We start from the raw sequence: 18,148 nt of genomic DNA on the forward strand, positions 1-18,148 counted from the left end.
GCTGTGGCCGGATCTCAGCTCACTGCAAGCTCCGCCTCCCGGGTTTACGCCATTCTCCTGCCTCAGCCTCCCGAGTAGCTGGGACTACAGGCGCCCGCCACCTCGCCCGGCTATTTTTTTGTATTTTTTAGTAGAGACGGGGTTTCACTGTGTTAGCCAGGATGGTCTTGATCTCCTGACCTCATGATCCGCCCGTCTCGGCCTCCCAAAGTGCTGGGATTACAGGCTTGAGCCACCGCGCCCGGCCCAGATTTATTCTTTCATTTCTCTTGGATGTAAACACCTTGGCGTGGAATGGCTGAGCATGTGGTATGTTTATGATTAACTTTTAAGAAACTGTTGCTGAAGGCCATTGCATCATTTCAGATTCCACCAGCAGTGTAGGACAATTCCAGTTTGCTCATGTATATGTCATTTTTCTCTGACCGCTTTTAAGATTTTCTCTTTATCACTAGTTTTAAGCAGTCAGATTATTATATATATTGGTGTCATTTTCTTGATTTTTTTTTTTTTTGTGCTTGGGTTTCATGGTGATTCTTGGATCTGTGGATTTATAATTTTTGCCAAATTTGAAAACACTTTTTGACTAGTCTTCAAAAGTTTTTTTTCCATTTTGCTGTTCTCGCTCCTCTTCTTTGGTGACTCCAATTACACACATTTTGGCCGCTCGAAGTCCCACAGTTCACTAGCTCTCTTCTTTGTCTTTTCCTTTTAAAAATAATTCTTCCTCTGCGTGTTCATTTTAGGTAGTTTCTCTTGCTGTCTTCAAGTTCATAATCTTTTCTTTGGCAACGTCTCATCTGCCATTAATCCCTTCCACCATATATTTCATCTCAGACCTGATGAAATTTCATCTCTGGAATTTCAGTTTCGGTCTTTTAAATATTTGTTGTCTCTGCTTAGCTTTTTGCACATAGGCAGTGCGGTTATAATAATTTTTTTAATGTCTTTGTGTGCTAATTCTAATGGCTGTGACGGTTGTGGGCCAGTTTCAATTGATTAATTTTTTTTTCATGATAGGGCCTATTTTCCTGCAGGAAACTTCTTATTCCTCTGCCAGACATGATGAATTTTACCTCACGAGATGCTGAATATTTTTGCATTTGTATATCTATTCCTGGGCTGTGTGATGCCACAATTAAGTTACTTGGAAATAGTTTGGTCCTTTAGGGTCTTGTTGGGATCTGTTAGGTGGGACTAGAGCAGTGTTTCACCTAGGCCCTAGGGTTCACTATTCCCTACTAGCAAGGCAGGGCCCTTCCTGGTATTCCCCTCAGTATTTATTTATTTATTTATTTATTGAGATGGAGTCTCATTCTGATCACTCTGTCACCCAGGCTGGAGTGCAGCGGTGCGATCTCAGCTCACTGCAACCTCTGCCTCCCGGGTTCAAGCGATTCTCCTGCCTCAGCCTCCCAGATAGCTGGGATTACAAGCACCCGCCACTATGCCCAGCTAATTTTTGTATTTTTAGTAGAGACCGGATGTCATCATGTTGGCCAGGCTGATCTCGAACACCTGACCTCAGGTGATCCACCTGCCTCGGCCTCCCAAAGTGCTGGGATTACAGGTGTGAACCACCGTGCCAGGCCTCTCCTCAGTACTTTCTGACAGTGGATTATGAGGTTTACTGGGCTGGCTGGTGGGAATGAGCGTTCTCCGGCCCTGTGTGAGTGCTGTCTGCAGTGCCCTGGAATCCTTTTGGGTGGTTCTTTCCCTGACCTCAGTCATTTCCTCGCCTGCAGGGGCTGATTAGGCCCTCTGTCTCCTACTCGAAGGGGATCCTCAGCAGATCTTGGTGGCTTTCATCTCTCCAGTCCTCTGTTCTGCACACTCTGACTGCCTCGGCCACCCTTGGCTCCCAGCCCCATGTCTTCAAATCGGGAGGCTGCCAGGCACCACCCGTGTCCCCCCTCCATGTGCTTAGCCTGGCCACTCCCCAGATGGGAAGCTGGAGCAGTTGTGCCTGTCTCAAAGATCACTGTCCTCGTCTGCCTGGCCCTAGCATCTTCAAAATTATTGTTTTATATGCAGGAATACATTTGTGGGTTTTGTTGTTGATGTTGTTTAGGCAGAAGGGCAAATCTAGTCATTGTCACTCTATCTTGCCTGTGAGTGTAAATTCATGATGTGGTCTTTTTAAAATGTGGGGGTGATTTTAGATTTGTAGAAAAACTAATGTACTAATGTAGAAAAACATATGTACAAACTGTACATATGTACTTAACCATAATATATTTGTCAAAAGTAAGAAATTAGGCCGGGCACAGTGGCTCACACCTGTAATCCCAGCACTTTGGGAGGCTGAGGCGGGCAGATCACTTGAGCTCAGGAGTTTGAGATCATCCTGGGCAACGTGATGAAACCTGGGCTCTACAAAAGATAGAAAAATTAACCTGACTTGGTGGCTCCTGTAGTCCCAACTACTCGGGAGGCTGAGGCGGGAGGATGACTTGAGCTCAGGAGGTCGAGGCTGCAGTGAGCCATGATGGTGCCACTACACTCCAGCCTGGGTGACAGAGCAACACTCTGTTTCAAAAAAAAAAAAAAAAAAAGGGAAAAGGAATGAATTGTGATACTGTGACAGGCAGAATTCTAAGATGGTCTCCAAGATTCCTGCCTGCTCCCTGGTGAATAGACTTTGTACGATTCCCTCCTCTCCAGCACAGACAGAACCCGTGGGTATGATGGGCTATCCTCCTGTGATTGAGTTACTAATGAATCACTCGACTTTGAGTTAGTGAAAAAGGAGATTATTCAGTGGCCCTGACTTAAGCAAGTGAGCGCTTCAAAGGGATGAGGCCCCTCCTGAGGTCAGGGATGTGCAGCATGAAGGGGTGTAGAGGGGCTGCATGGCAGGAAACCGTGAGCTGCCTCTGGGAACTGAGAGCCCCCAGCCAATAGCCAGCAAGAGGATGAGGCCTTCCTGCTAAACCACGAGGAACCACAGGAACTTGAGAGAGGACTCGGAGCTCCAGGAAGAAACCCCCAGCTGACTCATTGATTTCAGCCTGTGAGAACCTGAGCAGAGACCAACTGCAGTTATGCCCGGCCTCTGACCACACAAACTGTAATATAGTCAATGTGTATTTAAACTGCTAACTTTGTGGCATTTGTTATACAACAATAGAAAACAAATACAATTATTGTTAACTAAAGAGGATCAGATCAAATATATTCGTAACAATATTTCACTTATATTGTAGCGAGATCTCAATAAGGACTAATGTGAAGACCAGCACGAAACCATTGGAAAACTTCCACAACACTCAAGATGATGTTAACACACTCATATTGCATCTTGGTTGGAGGTGGTTAGAATCCTGATCAAGAATTTATCTGTTATGTGAGAAAATATTCACAAGTCCTATATCTGATTAGGGTCTAGTATACAGAATCTATAAAGAGCTCCTACAGTTCAACAACAAAACTACACGCAATCCAATTTTAACATGGGCAAAGGACTTGGACAGACATTTCTTCAAACAGGATATACAGATGACCAAAAAAGACATGAAAAGCATCTCGACATCATTTGTCATTAGGGAAATGTAAATCGAAACCACAATGATACACCGTTTCACATCCACTAGGATCTTTTGGCAAGAATGTGGAGAAATTGGAACTGTCATACATTGCTGGTGGCAATGTAAAATGACTCAGCCACTGTGGAAGAGAGTTTGGGGGGATCCTCAAAACATTAAATGTGAAATTACCATATGACATAGCAATTCCACTCCCAGGTTTATACCCCAAAGAGTTGAAAACAGATACTCAAATAAAAGTAGACTTATGTTCACAGCAGCACTATACACAAGAGCCAAAAGCTGGAAAGTGCCCAGATGTTCATCAATGAATGGATAAGCAAATGGTAGTGTAGACACAATGCAATATTATTCAATCATAAAAAGAATGAATGATCCATGCCAGTGTGGATGAGTCTCAAACACATCATGCTGAGTGAAAGGAACCAGACAAAGGGCAAGGAAATCACAAGTGGTGTTGACTCTGCTTATGTGAAGTATACAGAATAGGTAAATCCCATAGAAACAAAGCAGACTGGTGGTGGCTGGGGCTGGGGAGGAAAGGATACAGGAGTTCCTTTTGGGGTGACGACAGTGTTTTGAAAGTAGATAGAGGGCGTGATTGTACAACATTATGAATCTACTTAATGCCACTGAATTGTTCACTTTAAAATGGTTAATTTTATGTTAATGGTTATGTGAATTTCACCGCAGTTAAAAAATAGATCTTTCTAAAAAAGAACAAGGCTATATCTTAGTTGGTGGTAAGTGACTTTGTGATTGTGCTTTTTTTTTTTTAAACTAAACTACACCTTATTCAGATTTCACCCATTTCTTCTCTCTAATGTCCTTTTCCTATTCCGGGGTCCATCTAGGACACACACTGCATTTAGTTGTGCTGTCTTCTTAGTCTCTTCCGATCTATGACCATTTCTCAGTCTTCCCTTGCTTTGCATGGCCTTGACAGTTTTGAGACATATTGAGCAGGTGTTTTATAGAATGTCCCACAATTTGGGATAGTCTAATACTTCTCATGAGCAGCGTTTGGAAAGAATCCCACTGAGGTGGATTGTCACGTTCATGGCATCCTATCGGGGGCCCATGGGGCCAGAATGAGGTATTCCTGTGACATTAACCTTGATCACTTGGTTAAGGGAAGGGAAATCTGCCAGCTTTCTTGTTTAACTCTAGCCCACATCAAGGAGAGGGGAAGTTAGCTTCACCTCCAGGAAGGGGGAAGTATTTACATATATGTTTGGAATTCTGTAAGGAAGTTTTTTCTCTTCTCTCCATTTATTTATTTAATCATTTATATCACTATAGACTCAAGGATATTTAATTTATTCTTTGCGTTATAAGACCACACTACATTATTTATTTTGTTGCTTAAATTGTTCCAGCTTTGGCCATTCTAAGCTCATTCAGGTTGGTTTTCAGGGTGGAGTGCAGTGGCACAATCTCTGCTCACTGCAACCTCCGTCTCCCGGGTTCAAGCAATTCTTGTGCCTCAGCCTCCCAAGTAGCTGGGATTACAGGCGTGCTCCACCATGCCTGGCTAATTTTTGTATTTTTGATAGAGACAGGGTTTCACAATGTTGGCAAGGCTGGTCTTGAACTCCTTACCTTGAGTAATCTGCCGGTCCCGGCATCCCACATTGCTGGGATTCCAGGCGTGAGCCACCGCGCCCAGCCTTTCAGATTGGTTCTTATGTTTCTTTGATGAGTGCCCCTGACCCCAACCCCTTTGTAAAGCACTTTCTTACTTTCTGGCACTGTAAGACTCCAGGCTCATCTTGTGGTTTTTCTGCCTTGGCCCTAGAATTTCTCATTTCTCATCTCTTCAAGAAGCCCTGGTTCCTTTTATTGGAGAATGATATTAGAGACCCAGATCTGGGTACTGTGTGTGCTTGTTACTACCAGGGTATGACCGTTTGTAGAACTTCTCTGCAGACAGAGGGAGGGCATAGAAACCTGTATATTGACTCCTCTATATGCACATATCTGTGATTATTTCTGTTACCTATCTATCTGTATCTACATGAACATGACCTCATAGTTATGTCTTTGATTCTGATTCAGCACCACAGGGTTCACTGTAGCTTTCCTCCTTTGCTTATTTGTAACTTCTTTCTTGGACAGTGAGAAACCTGGCTCTCATTAGTCATAGTTTGTTTACTTATCTGTTCAACCCTAATGTGTATAGAAAGTAGTTTCAAAATTGCTAACCTGAATCCCTGTGAGAAACATCTTTACCTCCTCGCTGGAGTACAGTGTTTACATCAGATTCCTTTTGTCTTCAGCCTTAGAGTTTTCTTTTCTTTCCTCTCTCTCTCTCTTTTTTTTTTTTTTTTTTTGAGACAGAGTCTCACTCTGTTGCCCAGGCTGGAGTGCAGTGGCACGATCTTGGCTCACTGCCAACTTTGCCTCCCAGGTTCAAGTGATTCTCTTGCCTCAGCCTCCCAAGTAGCTGGGATTACAGATGTGTGCCACCACATCAGGCTGATTTTTATATTTTTAGTAGAGAAGGGGTTTCACCATGTTGGCCAGACTGGTCTTGAACTCCTGACCTCAGGTGATCCTCCCACCTCTGCCTCCCAAATTGCTGGGATTACAGGCATGAGCCACCACACCTGGCCAGCCTTAGAGTTTTCAATGAAAACACCATTTTGCAACGTTACTTAGGTCAGCTACACTTTTCCCCAACCTTCAGTGAGGTGATGTCATGGAACTTTAATATAGTCAGATTTGTTACTCTAGCATGGGTTTCTCCAGCGTCCTGACTTTTGGTTTGTAATTGGTATTCATTACAGGTCACTCTTTGGGATGGAGAGTCCTGTGGTTTTTGACAAATGCATAATCATGTGTCCACCACCGCAGGACCACACACAACAATTCTGTCACCCTTAATCTCCTCCATGCTGCCCTTGTAGTTAATTCCTGTCACTCTCCCAACCTTTTGCAGACACTGTGCTGGTTTCTGTCTGAGTTATGTATGGCTTGGCTTCTGATAGCAACTTTATTTTTATTATTTATTTTTTGAGATGGAGCCTTGCTCTTGTTGCCCAGGCTGGAGTACAATGACACAATCTCACTTACTCTGCCTCCCGGGTTCAAATGATTCTCCTGCCTTAGCCTCTTGAGTATGTGGGACTACAGGTGTGTGCCACTACGCCCAGCTAATTTTTTTTTTTTTTTTTTTTTTTTTTTTTAGTAGAGATGGGATTTCACCATTTTGGCCAGGCTAGTCACAAACTCCTCAGACCTCAGGTGATCTGCCTGCCTCGGCCTCCCAAAGTGCTGGGATTATAGGTGTGAGCCACCGCGCCCAGCCCTGATCACTTTAAAGAATGTTTGTAGATAGGAACATTACTTGGGAGCAGAGGTTGTCATGCCTTGTGATCCGTGTCAGTTGCTACCAGGATTTAAGTGCAGCCCTGACACTTCTCTTTCTGTCTCAGTTTTCCCAATTTTCCCATCTGTGAATGGGTGTAATAAGAATCCCAGCCTCATGGGGGTTATCGGGAGGAATAGATAAGATAATAGCAATTGGCGCAATGTCTGGCCCGCAATAAGTAATCCAGTCTTGATGATAATACTTCGGTTGTATTTGTCATCATCGTCATCATGGTGGGGTATCAAAAGAGAACGTTTAAAGGGGTCCGGAAAGGGGGTCCCCGTGGGTTGCTCGTGGTGGTGAGAAGGCTTGAACTGGCTCTTCGTAAGCAGGCAGACGGAGAGCAGAGAAGCTGTGCCTGTGGTCAGCATTTGGTTCTTGACAAGCCCTTCCTCTGCTGTTTGTGGTGTGCATGTATTCACAGGATGGATCCTGGAGCTGCGTCTCCCTGGGGAGACAGAGTCCATCGCTCTGAAATTGCCCTCAGCAGGGAGATTTCAAGGGTTTACATTGTCTCTTCTACTTTCAGGCTTTTTTGTTTTTCACTGAGAAGATGATATTACAACAACCCAGAAAGAAGTAAATCACCATCATTCCAACACCCACCTGGGTTGTTTTGTTAGTTGCTGTTCCCCCATGCCTGAGTTTCTACGTCAATGTAGACATGTTATTTATTGTAGTGTAAGCATTTTTCCTTGTTGCTATATAGTCTTCATAATGCTATTTCCTGATGTCACAGTTGCATCAAGGGGATTCCACATCTTTCACTAAACCGTTCCCACTGTTTTACAGTGCAACTTCTTCATAAATATCGTGTTTTGCTTCTGCTGATTTATTTCCTTAGGATATAGTCCCCAGAGTAGGAATTTTTAGTCAAAGGATAGAAGTGTCTTAATTATTTCCAGCATTTTACAGGAATAAATCATTGCATCTTTCTTTTGTTTGTCAATCTATATTTCCTCAGAACAAAAAACCACTTGAGGATGTGATCAAACATCTGGTGAAGTGTTCAAGACTAGTGCCCCAACAGATCATTCATGAACGTATCCTCTGGACCATGTCATGAATGCTTTTTTAAAAACCAGGATTTCCCTGATTCCCTGAGCTCTTGCCACCCTTCCTCCAGACTTCAAGTTCTTCTTCCCAGTCCTTCTAGAAGGGAACTCACCCAAAGTCTCTCGTCTTTTCTCAGAAACTCATCCTTTATTTACTTGTCGAGTCAGGACTTGTTTGCATATGGAAAACCAGGACCATATTGTTTGCACATGCTGGGGGTGCTACCAGATAATTGAATATAACATGTTGAGGCTTGTAAGTCATTTTTACAAACCTGGACACAAAGGAATGTTTTCTTAGGATTAAAATAAAAAAGAGCATGAAGTAAAGATTGTGAGATTGGGTTTCCAATTCAAACATTTCACTTTGTATTCTTAGTAGTCAGGACACAGAAAGTGAGGGGCCTGGAGGTGGGGGAGGGGAAGGATCCAGGAGAGAAAACTTTACAGATTCACCATCTAATCTAGAGAAACAAAAGCACAAAGGGAGTTAGGATCAATGACCAGTGCAATCCCAGTAACCTATGATCCCGCCACTAGCATTAACAGTACCTAGCTTTTTATTTTAAGGTAAGAGTAGCTTAAAAGTAATTGTGTTTCCTATCAGTAGTTGATAAAATCCTTCTCCCTCTTCAGGAGAGAGGTTCAGATGTGATAGCAGTAGCCCAAGTGTGACAGCAGTTGTTAGAAGTGAATTGGTTTTGGGATGAAATGCTTTTGTTTAAAAAATGAAATTAATGTGGAAGTCCTTTCTGTCCTGTCTAGCACTGATAAAAACAGATGAGAGCTTCTTACACAGATTGACTGGCTTAAACTAAAACGTTGGGTTTCTTCTCCAAGTATATTTTGAAATCTGCTTTAATATCTGCAAATGCAATGGGGAAAAAAGTGAGTTCTAGCTGGGCGCGGTGACTCAATGCCTGTAATCCCAGCACTCTGAGAGGCAGGAGGATTGCTTGAGCCCAGGAATTTGGGACCAGCCTGGGCAACATAGTGAAACCCCATCTCTACAAAAAATTTAAAAATTAGCTGAGTGTAGTGGTACAGGCATGTCCACTACATGCCTGTATATAGTACAGGCTGGATATACTGAGTAGCATATCCAGCTACTCAGGAGGCTGAAGTGGGAGGATTGCTTGAGCCTGAGAGGTTGAGGCTGCAGTGAGTGGAGATCGTGCCACTGCACTCCAGCCTGGATGACAGAGTGAGACCTTGTCTCAAAAACAAAACAAAACCAAGTGAGTTCTGAGGTCTGGCTCAAGGCTGCAGCTTTTGCATGGGCCCCCCATTCAACTGGGACAGGTGTGGCCACTGTGCTCCATTGTGTACAAAAGCCTCAGCCCCTCATGGACTCTACCCCAGGCAGCCCTGCTGGGAGTGGGGATGAGTAGGGGTGGTGTCTGCTGCGCTGGGGTGGAGCAGCTCTCACCCATAGGCTGCAGGGGGCCTCTGGAGGCTGGGGGCTGGCCCAGGCTGCTCACAAGATCCCTGTGGGACAACAGCTGGGCAGCTCCATCCAGAGCAACAGTGAGTGGCAGGTCCAGTCCCTGGGGGGACCTGGGAGCCTGGCATCCAGAGGCCTAGCCAGATTCCGATATACAGGGCAAGCCAAAGGCTTGCAGTGTCAGGGCTGGGGAGTGCAGTGATGATGGAAGAGTGAGTGCCCCTAAAGGCACCCCCTGGAGTAACGCTCCGGCTGCCCTGGTATTGCTTTTGAGAGGTGAAGCCAGCTGGACTTTCCGAGTGGAGTGGGAACTTGGAGAACTTTTCCTAGAAGAGGTTTGTAAAATGCACCAATCAGCGCTCTGTAGCTAGCTAGAGGTTTGTAAAATGGACCAATCAACACTTTGCAAAATGGACCAGTCAGCACTCTGCAAAATGGACCAGTCAGAACTCTGTAAAATGGACCAATAAGCACTCTGTAAAATGGACCAATCAGCACTCTGTAAAATGGACCAATCAGCACTCTGTAAAATGGACCAATCAGCAGGACATGGGCGGGGACAAATAAAGGAATAAAAGCTGCTCCGCGAGCCAGCACCCACTCCAGCCGGCTGCAGCAGTGTGTACCGGTCATTAAGGTTGGGGGTTGTTTGTTGGGAGTTGTTTGTTCTTTGGCTCTTCACAGTAAGTCTCCCCGCTGCTCGCTCTTTGTGTCAATGCCATCTTTAAAAGCTGTAACACTCACTGCGAAGGTCCGAAACTCCATCCTTTTTTATTTGAGGGAGTCTCGCTCTGTGGCCCAGGCTGGAGTGCAGTGGCAGGATCTCGGCTCACTGCAAGCTCCGCCTCCCGGGTTCACACCATTCTCCTGCCTCAGCCTCCGGAGTAGCTGGGACTACAGGCGCCTGCCACCTCGCCCGGCTATAATTTTTTGTATTTTTTAGTAGAGACGGGGATTCACCGTCTTAGCCAGGATGGTCTTGATCTCCTGACCTCGGTGATCCGCTAGCCTCGGCCTCCCAAAGTGTTGGGATTACAGGCGTGAGCCACCACGTCTGGCACGCGGCTCCATTCTTTTTTTTTTTTTTTTTTTTTTTTTTTGAGGTGGAGTGTTGCTCTGGCACTCATTGAGTGCAGTGGGCGGGACCTCAGCTCAGTGCAACCTCCGCCTCTCGGGTTAAAGCAGTTCTCCAGCCTCCGTCTCCGGAGTAGCTGGGATTATAGGCACCTGCTACCACGCTGCGGCTCCATTCTTGAAGTCAGCGAGACCGCGAACCCACCGGCAGGACCCAGCCCCGACACACTTTCACCGTGGTAACGTCCTCTGTTATAGGATCTGCTTAGCTGTCTGTGCCTCTTGCTGCCCATCTGTAAAATGAGGATGATATGGGAGGTGGAGTGGAACTGAAGTGCCTTTCTGGTGGCTGGAGGTGCCCTGGTGAAGTCTCCTGGTCCTGGGATGTTCCAGTCAGAGGCGTACAGGGCCTGGTTGGGGTCTTGTCCTCTATGCAAATTCCAGGCTTGGTGGTCAAGAGTTCAAGACCAAGGGGTGCCCTTCTCTCCTCCTGTAAAGCAGTGCTTAAAAATTACTGTTCAACGTTTGAACATGAAGCCCTCTGCTCTTATGGTAGCACTGTGCTCTTCACTTAGGTCTGCACGGATTTGTGCTCTGCTTTGTTTTGCTTTTAGGGGGATTTTTTCTCCCCCGTAGAGAAAGGTTAAGACTGTGTATCTTCATTGGGACTCAAGTTCTGGCTAGTTTTGGGATTTGGGCCAATTGCTTCATTCCTCTAAACCTAGATTTGGGATGCAGGACAAATTTCTTTTTTTCCAAGCTTGCGTTCCTCGTCTGTGAGGCAGGGACCATTTGTTCTGGCCTCAGGGGTGCCCATAGGGTTCCATTGGGCCAGGAGCCTGCCAGAGCAGTCCCTGCATTGTAGGGGAGCTGTGCCTTTTGACCCTCTTTCTGTGGTCATTATTTTCCTTTCACCCAAATCTGGCACAGGGCGGGGCATGTGTAGGGATTCTTGTTAAATTGTGTTGAACCAAATTTTCTAGGCCAAGGATCCCCACTGGTAAGAAAGGAAAATGGAAAACAGAAAACAACAAAGGGAAATGTTTTCATCAGGGTGATTCAGCCCGGGCCATCAGGTGCCCGGCCCGTGGGCTGGGAGGGGCTGCAGCCATGGGGTTTCGGGACTTCCCGGGTGTGAACGGGGTGGCCTTGTGAGTGCAGAAAGCCGCCTGGAGGACTAACTTTGATTTGCCCTCCCCAGGCCTCCCTCAGCCCCAGCCTCGCTCCCTTCAGGAGTGGTGGTCGCTGTGGCTTTTCTTGACTTGCAGGAAGCTGTTTCTGTTGTTCGTAACTCTTGGTATTCTATTTGAAAATGCTGTGACAGCAGAAACCTGCCAGCTTTTCAGGGACTCACCAGTAACTGTTTAGTGTTTGTGTTTGTTTTTCCTCCTTCTAAAATTCCCTGTAGAATTTAATGATCTTTTGAAAGATGGTCTCAAAGACACCCCCAGCACTGTAGATGGTTTAGATACATTTGTTTTTGCTGATGTTTCCACTCTTACCCCTCTCTGTTCTGAAACTCATTCTTTCCTTGTTTTTTTTTCCTTTTTTTTTTTTTTTTCCCCCGACTCAGAAGTTGGACGGGCTAGTGAAGCTCCGGACTGCTCGGGAAGCCCCATCCGAATGTGTCTGCCCCCCAGGTAAGTGAAGGTTGAGCTGCCTTCTGCCTCCTGCCTTCCGCCGCCATTTGCTTGGGATTGCTGAGAACAGCATGGTCTAGAAGGTGGACTGGGGTGTCAGGCTGTCCTCTTTGTGCACTGTCCTGGGGCCTTTTCTTCCCACGTTGACCCTGGTAGGCTCTCTGGTCGGTTTCCAGCAAAGTAAACTGACTTGGTTTGCTGGGTGGTATTGGTGGAGGAGCTAAGGCATCGTCAGAGATGACTTAGCTGCCTACAGACTTAGATGGTAAGGGAGTAGCAGCTGGCCTATTTCAAAGATGGAGAAAGAGGTGTGAACTGATGGGAGGTGAACTGACGGGAGGTGACAGCCTGGAACACCAGCCGCCCCCACTGCACCAACGTTGCGACCAGAGCTCTATGTCAGACGTGCAGAAGGTAGATAAATAATCTAGTGGACATAGGCTTCTTGTTTTCATTTCTTGCGGTGGAGGTAGAGGAAGGAAACAGGAAACAAGGTCTGAATTATTCAGATTATCGTGGACTTTCTCTGGTTTTGCTGGTGTAGATCTGCATGGCTGTGAATGAAACCAGGAATTGTTGACTCCTAATCCACATGGCTTAAATCTAGGCTCATAACAGATCTGGCTGTCCTCAGGGGAGCTTTGTGTGGTCTGTAATGCTGGTGTTTTCAGAGTTAGAATGACCCTCCTTTAGAATGGTGTCTAATACCAGTGAATGAGTGGAAAATCGTGATGTATCTCAGACTTCTCGACATGCAGGGAAAGGTGACTTTTGTTATTGGTCCAGAGAACACAGGAACTGCGCAGTGTCCCTTGTCCTCACTGTCATTCCTTCCATTAGCCAAGTGGTCCAGAAACCAAACTCACTAACATCCCAGGGTTGGGAGATGCCCCGAGATTTCTGCAGAGGTGAGTCTCATGGTGTGAAAATTCTGTCTGTGAGGGCTGGGTGGGAGACGATCTTTGTGGTTGAGCTTGAGCTAGCCTTATAGGACTTCTGAGCTTTTAATAAGAGAAAGAGGATTTGACAAGGGAATGACTCCATTCACAGATCAAGAAGTCATAAATTGTGGCTGGGTGCAGTGGCTCACGCCTGCAGTCCCAGCACTTTGGGAGGCCAAGGCGGGCGGATCACCTGAGGTCAGGAGTTTGAGAGCAGTCTGGCCAATGTGGTGAAACCCCGTCTCTACTAAAAATATAAAAAATTAGCCAGACGTGGTGGCACATGCCTATAGTCCTAGCTGTTCAGGAGGCTGAGGTGGGAGAATTGCTTCAACCCAGGAGGCAAAGGTTGCAGCGAGCTAAGATGGCGCCATTGCACTCCAACCTGGGTGACAGAGTGAGACTCCGTCAAAAAAAAAAAAAAAAAAAAGAGTCAGAAATTGCAATTAAATGGGAGGAAAAATTCACATCCACAAATGGATTTTTAGATGATCTGCAAAATGTGTAAAATGCCAGCAATCCTTCTTTTTCGTCCCCACTTTCTGAGCGTTGTTTGGATGCAAACCTATGTGTGTGTTTTTTGAACTGGGAGTCACACTCCATTTGTGAGATACCAAATCAGGTTAGTTGGGTGCCGCCAGCAACCACTAGCATGAAACTGTGAACTCACATAGAAGTCTGGAATGAAAACGCCCAAGTGAGATTTTGATTTTGGCTATTAGTATTTGTGGATTGGACGTGGGTGGCATGAGGTGGGTTTCCTGCTGTGGGTTACCTACAGAAGGCTTGAAAGGCCCCAGGACAGATGATGGATGGAGAGTGGGAGAAGGGGGATGCCAACTGGCATGGAGCTCCCGGATCCATCCGAACTGGGGCCACATCTTGGGTCTGCCTCTTACTAGCACGGAGGGTCTTTATCAGTAAATGATAACATCTTGAGGCAGGCTCTGGGGGGCTCTGTGAGGTTATGGAGAAGGTATAAGTTAAAGCCAGTGACTACAGATGGACCTGTGTCCTGCCTTCCATCAGAGGTGGGGAGCAGGGAACAGGGGACCTGAACTTCTCTAGAAAGAGGCTCCCAAGAAGGTCTGGGGAAGACCATCGAGGACTGAAGAGATGATCAGAGCCTCCAGTCCCACTGAGAGGAAGGCATGGTGGACTTCCCTGCTCCCTGGGAAGCCCCTGCTGGCCATCAGCACCGTGCTCATGCTGTCCCAGGAACTCCAGGCTGTGATGGAGGCCGTCCTGGCAGGTGTGGTCAGTGTGGCCCTGGGGTGCAGCACGACAACCCTAGCCAGATCTCTCAGCACACCCATGTCTATGCCTGCACTTTCTCTCCCATCACCTCGAGAGCTTTTAGACCAGAGCCTTCATGAATGCTAATCCCCAGCAGGCTAGCACATGAGCCCCTTGTCTTGTAAAGAACAGAGGCCCTTGTCTTCAACACCAGAAGTCCTAACTCGTTCCTATTCTCCCTGGTTCCAAGGCTGCAAGGCTCCAGCATGTCCCGCGGGCTTTTGGAGTGTGGAGACACAGACTGTGTTCTGTAGTGGAGCTTCCCATCTGATTAGAGCTGGCTGCAGCTCCCCACCCAGCAGCCCAGGGAGTCAGCGGAATCTTTTGTTGGATCCTAGCATGCAGCAGGCAGATAAGCAAGGCCAGAGGAGGGGTGGCTTTTCTGGATGTGCCCCCCATTGTGAGGCTGAGCGTGGTGGCAGGGGCTTCTCTCTTGCCCCAGCCAGTGGATATCGCTGGCAGGAGGACTGGCAGGGGGGCCTGAGCTGGCTCTGGTGAGCCTTACACTCTCCTCAATAAAATAGTGTAGTGGGTTGAATCCCGTTGCCCTCAAAAAATATGTCCAAGTCCTAACCCCCAGTAGCTGTGAATATGACCTTGGAAAATAGGGTCTTTGCAGGGGTAATCAGGGATCTCAGAATAGGTCATTCAGCATTTAGGATGTGTCTACATACAATGCCAATTGTCCTTAGAAGAGGCAAAGAGAGATTGGAGACAGAGAAGCACAAACCAGGGGGCTAGATGATGGCAGAGTGGGGATTGGCGAGTGGGGATTGGCATGCTGCATGTGCCAACCAAGAAACACCACAATGCTGGCAGCCTCCAGAGCTACGGAGGGGTGTGGGAGGGATTCTCCCTGAGGAGCCCACCCGCAGACACCTTGGACTTCTTGCCCCCAGAACTGGGAGAGCTTGTGGTAATTTGTTGCCGCGGCAGCCTATGTCTTATTTTATTTTACTTTTTATTTCATTTTATTTATTTTTGAGATGGAGTTTCACTCTTGTTGCCCAGGCTGGAGGGCAATGGTGCAATCTCAGCTCAGTGCAGCCTCTGCCTCCCGTGTTCAAATGATTCTCCTGCCTCAGCCTGCCAAGTAGCTGAGATTACAGGCTCCCATCACCATGCCTGGCTAATTTTTGTATTTTTAGTAGAGACGGGGTTTCGTCATGTGGGCCAGGCTGGTCTTGACTCCTGACCTCAAGTGTTCCACTTGCCTCAGCCTCCCAAAGTGCTGGACTACAGGCATGAGCCACCACACTCAGCTTTTAAATTTTCTTTTATATTATTTGACAGAGTTTCGCTCTTGTCACCCAGGCTGGAGTGCAGTTGTGCGATCTCGGCTCACTGCAGCCTCCACCTCCCAGGTTCAAGCAATTCTTCTGCCTCAGCCTCCCAAGTAGCTGGGACTACAGATGCCTGCCACCACGCCCAGATAATTTTTGTATTTTTAGTAGAGATGGGGTTTCACCATGTTGGTCAGGCTGGTCTCGAACTCCTGCCTTCGGATAATCCACCCACCTCAGCCTCCCAAAGTGCTGGGATTATAGGCGTGAACCACCATGCCTGGCCCATTTCAACTAATTTTAAAGTAATAACTCCTCCTCCTCCAACAGGTGTCCCGCATTGTTTTTCATGGGCTACCTTTTTCATGGGCTTGCCATTTCTCTTTGAGGTGGTCTATACCCGTCTGTGTATCAGAGACAGCTGCTGCCTTGTTTTGGTCCAGGGAACAATCTGGCCGTGCTGTTGGGATGCCCTGTAATGCACTTGGCCAGCCCCCCGCAAGGATATTTGGGTCATTTCCGACGCTGTGTTTTTCATACAGGGCTGTATGTGTCCTGCAATGGAGGGAAGAAGGCCTGCTGTGTAGCCTGTTGTCTGACTTCCTTGTGCGTTGTTCTGCCAGGCATGCTGCTGGCCTGAGGGTGTTGACTGAAGGACTGGAGCCCTCGGTCTGTGGGGAGCAGCTGGGCTTAGGGCAGCAAACACAGGTTGCTGCAGGGAGGGCTGTGGCCAGGTGGGTCCTGAAGCCTACCCCTGGGGACTGCCCTGTGGCCTGGCCTTCACCGTGCTGTGAACACTAGTGACTCGGGGGCATCCCAGAGAACAGGTGAGGGCCAGCACCTTGGAGCCTGGGAACCTGGGCTTGAATCTTGACTCTGCCTTATAAATAACTGCCTTGGGGTCCCACCCTGCGTGTCCTGAAGCCGTGGGTCACTCTGGCCCTTGCATTTGCTCACTCTTTGGGTTACAAGCATCAGAACATTAATTAGTATTTGATCATCCTGCACTAATAAAGCAAAAAAGGAAATTTTTAGTGCACAAAACTAGAAATGGAAAGGTCCAAGATACGGCCAGCTTCAGGCCCCTCTGGGCTCAGGGCTCGCCGTCCTCTCTCAGCCCTTCTCAGCTTGTCTTCAGACAGTCTCTTCTGGAGTGACCTGTGCTTGGGAAGGTGGCCGCCACTATAGCTCTAGGTGTATATCACATGTGCTCAGCAACCCCAGCAGAGACAGCACTGTTCTTTCCCGAAAGTCTCAGAACTGGGGCATGGGGAGTGTTATGGGTTGAACTGTGTCCTCCCATATTCATATCCGGAAGTCCTAACCCTCAGGGCCTCAGAATGGGACTGTATTTGGAAAGAACAGTGTTACCTTGGAGATTAGGTAACATGAGGCCTTAAGGCGGGCCCTCATGACCGTTGTCCCTGTAATAAAAGGAGATTTGGACATGTAGATCCATGCAGAGGGCAGGCCATGTGAAGACACGTCGAGAAGACACCTTTCCTGAGCCATGAGCTCAGAAGGAAATCAGCCTGCCAGCACCTTAACACATTTCTGCTGTTTAAGCCGCACAGACTGTGTACCTTTTTATGGCCACACCCAGACACACTAATGCAGGGAGTTATTGGTTAAGGGGCATACAGTTTCTGTTTGGAAAGATGAAAAGTCCTGGAAGTGGAGAGAGGGGATGGTTGTTGTGCATCACAGTGAACGTGTTAATCTCGGAACTTCGTGCTTTAAAATGCTCAGGTTTATGTTATATGTATTTTACCATGTTTTTTTTTTTTAACGCCCCAGAATGAACCCTAATTTGCTTGGCTTGGGGAGGTGCCTCTCCTTGAAAAGTTGCGCTGACCTGGAGCATGGGGCACATTATTGGACCAGGTCGTTGGTGGGTCGTGTGACCATTCTTGGAACCAGGGGTTGACAATACCAGAAGCGTGTGGTGTTGGGGAGGGTGGTTCCTTCCTGAAAAATGAGGATCTTTTCCCAGAAGAGAGGACAAATACAGCTGGGCACAAGCAGTAGGTGACCACTGGCCTTCCAGTGATGGCTGGCCCGTCACCACCAGGTGGTCCACAAAGGTGTAACCAAAGGGTTGACTCCACTTAAAGCACACCAAGAGGGCCAGGCGCAGTGGCTCACACCTGTAATCCTAGCACTTAGGGAGGCCAAAGCGGGTGGATCACCTTAGGTCAGGAGTTCGAGACCAGCCTGGCCAACATGGCGAAACCTCATCTCTATTAAAAATGCAAAAATTAGCTGGGCGTAGTGGCACATGCCTGTAATCCCAGTTACTCGGGAGGCTGAGGCAGGAGGATTGCTTGAACCCAGGAGGCAGAGGTTGCAGTGAGCCAAGATTGAGCCATTGCACCCCAGCCTGTGCCACAGAGCAAGACTCCGTCTCAAAAAAAAAGAAAAAGAGAAAACACACCAAGAGGCAGCGTGGCCTAAGGGAAAGCATGTTGACTTCCCATCTAGGCTGCGTGGCCCAGTT

The 18,148-nt window shown here is 47.3% G+C and overlaps 1 protein-coding gene across 5 annotated transcripts in view; it reads left to right on the forward strand.

The window, feature by feature from the left end:
- Positions 1–18,148, forward strand: part of COL23A1 (collagen type XXIII alpha 1 chain) — a 353,238-nt gene that overhangs the window by 17,667 nt on the left and 317,423 nt on the right. For all 5 annotated transcript variants that reach the window (XM_030926648.1, XM_030926647.1, XM_010361876.2 and 2 more), the window contains exon 2: positions 12,065–12,131. In XM_030926648.1, the coding sequence (XP_030782508.1) occupies positions 12,065–12,131 (67 nt within the window). The remainder of the gene's footprint in view (positions 1–12,064; positions 12,132–18,148) is intronic.

This window comes from Rhinopithecus roxellana, chromosome 3 (genome assembly GCF_007565055.1).
Source record: "Rhinopithecus roxellana isolate Shanxi Qingling chromosome 3, ASM756505v1, whole genome shotgun sequence".
Classification (NCBI taxonomy): domain Eukaryota; kingdom Metazoa; phylum Chordata; class Mammalia; order Primates; family Cercopithecidae; genus Rhinopithecus; species Rhinopithecus roxellana.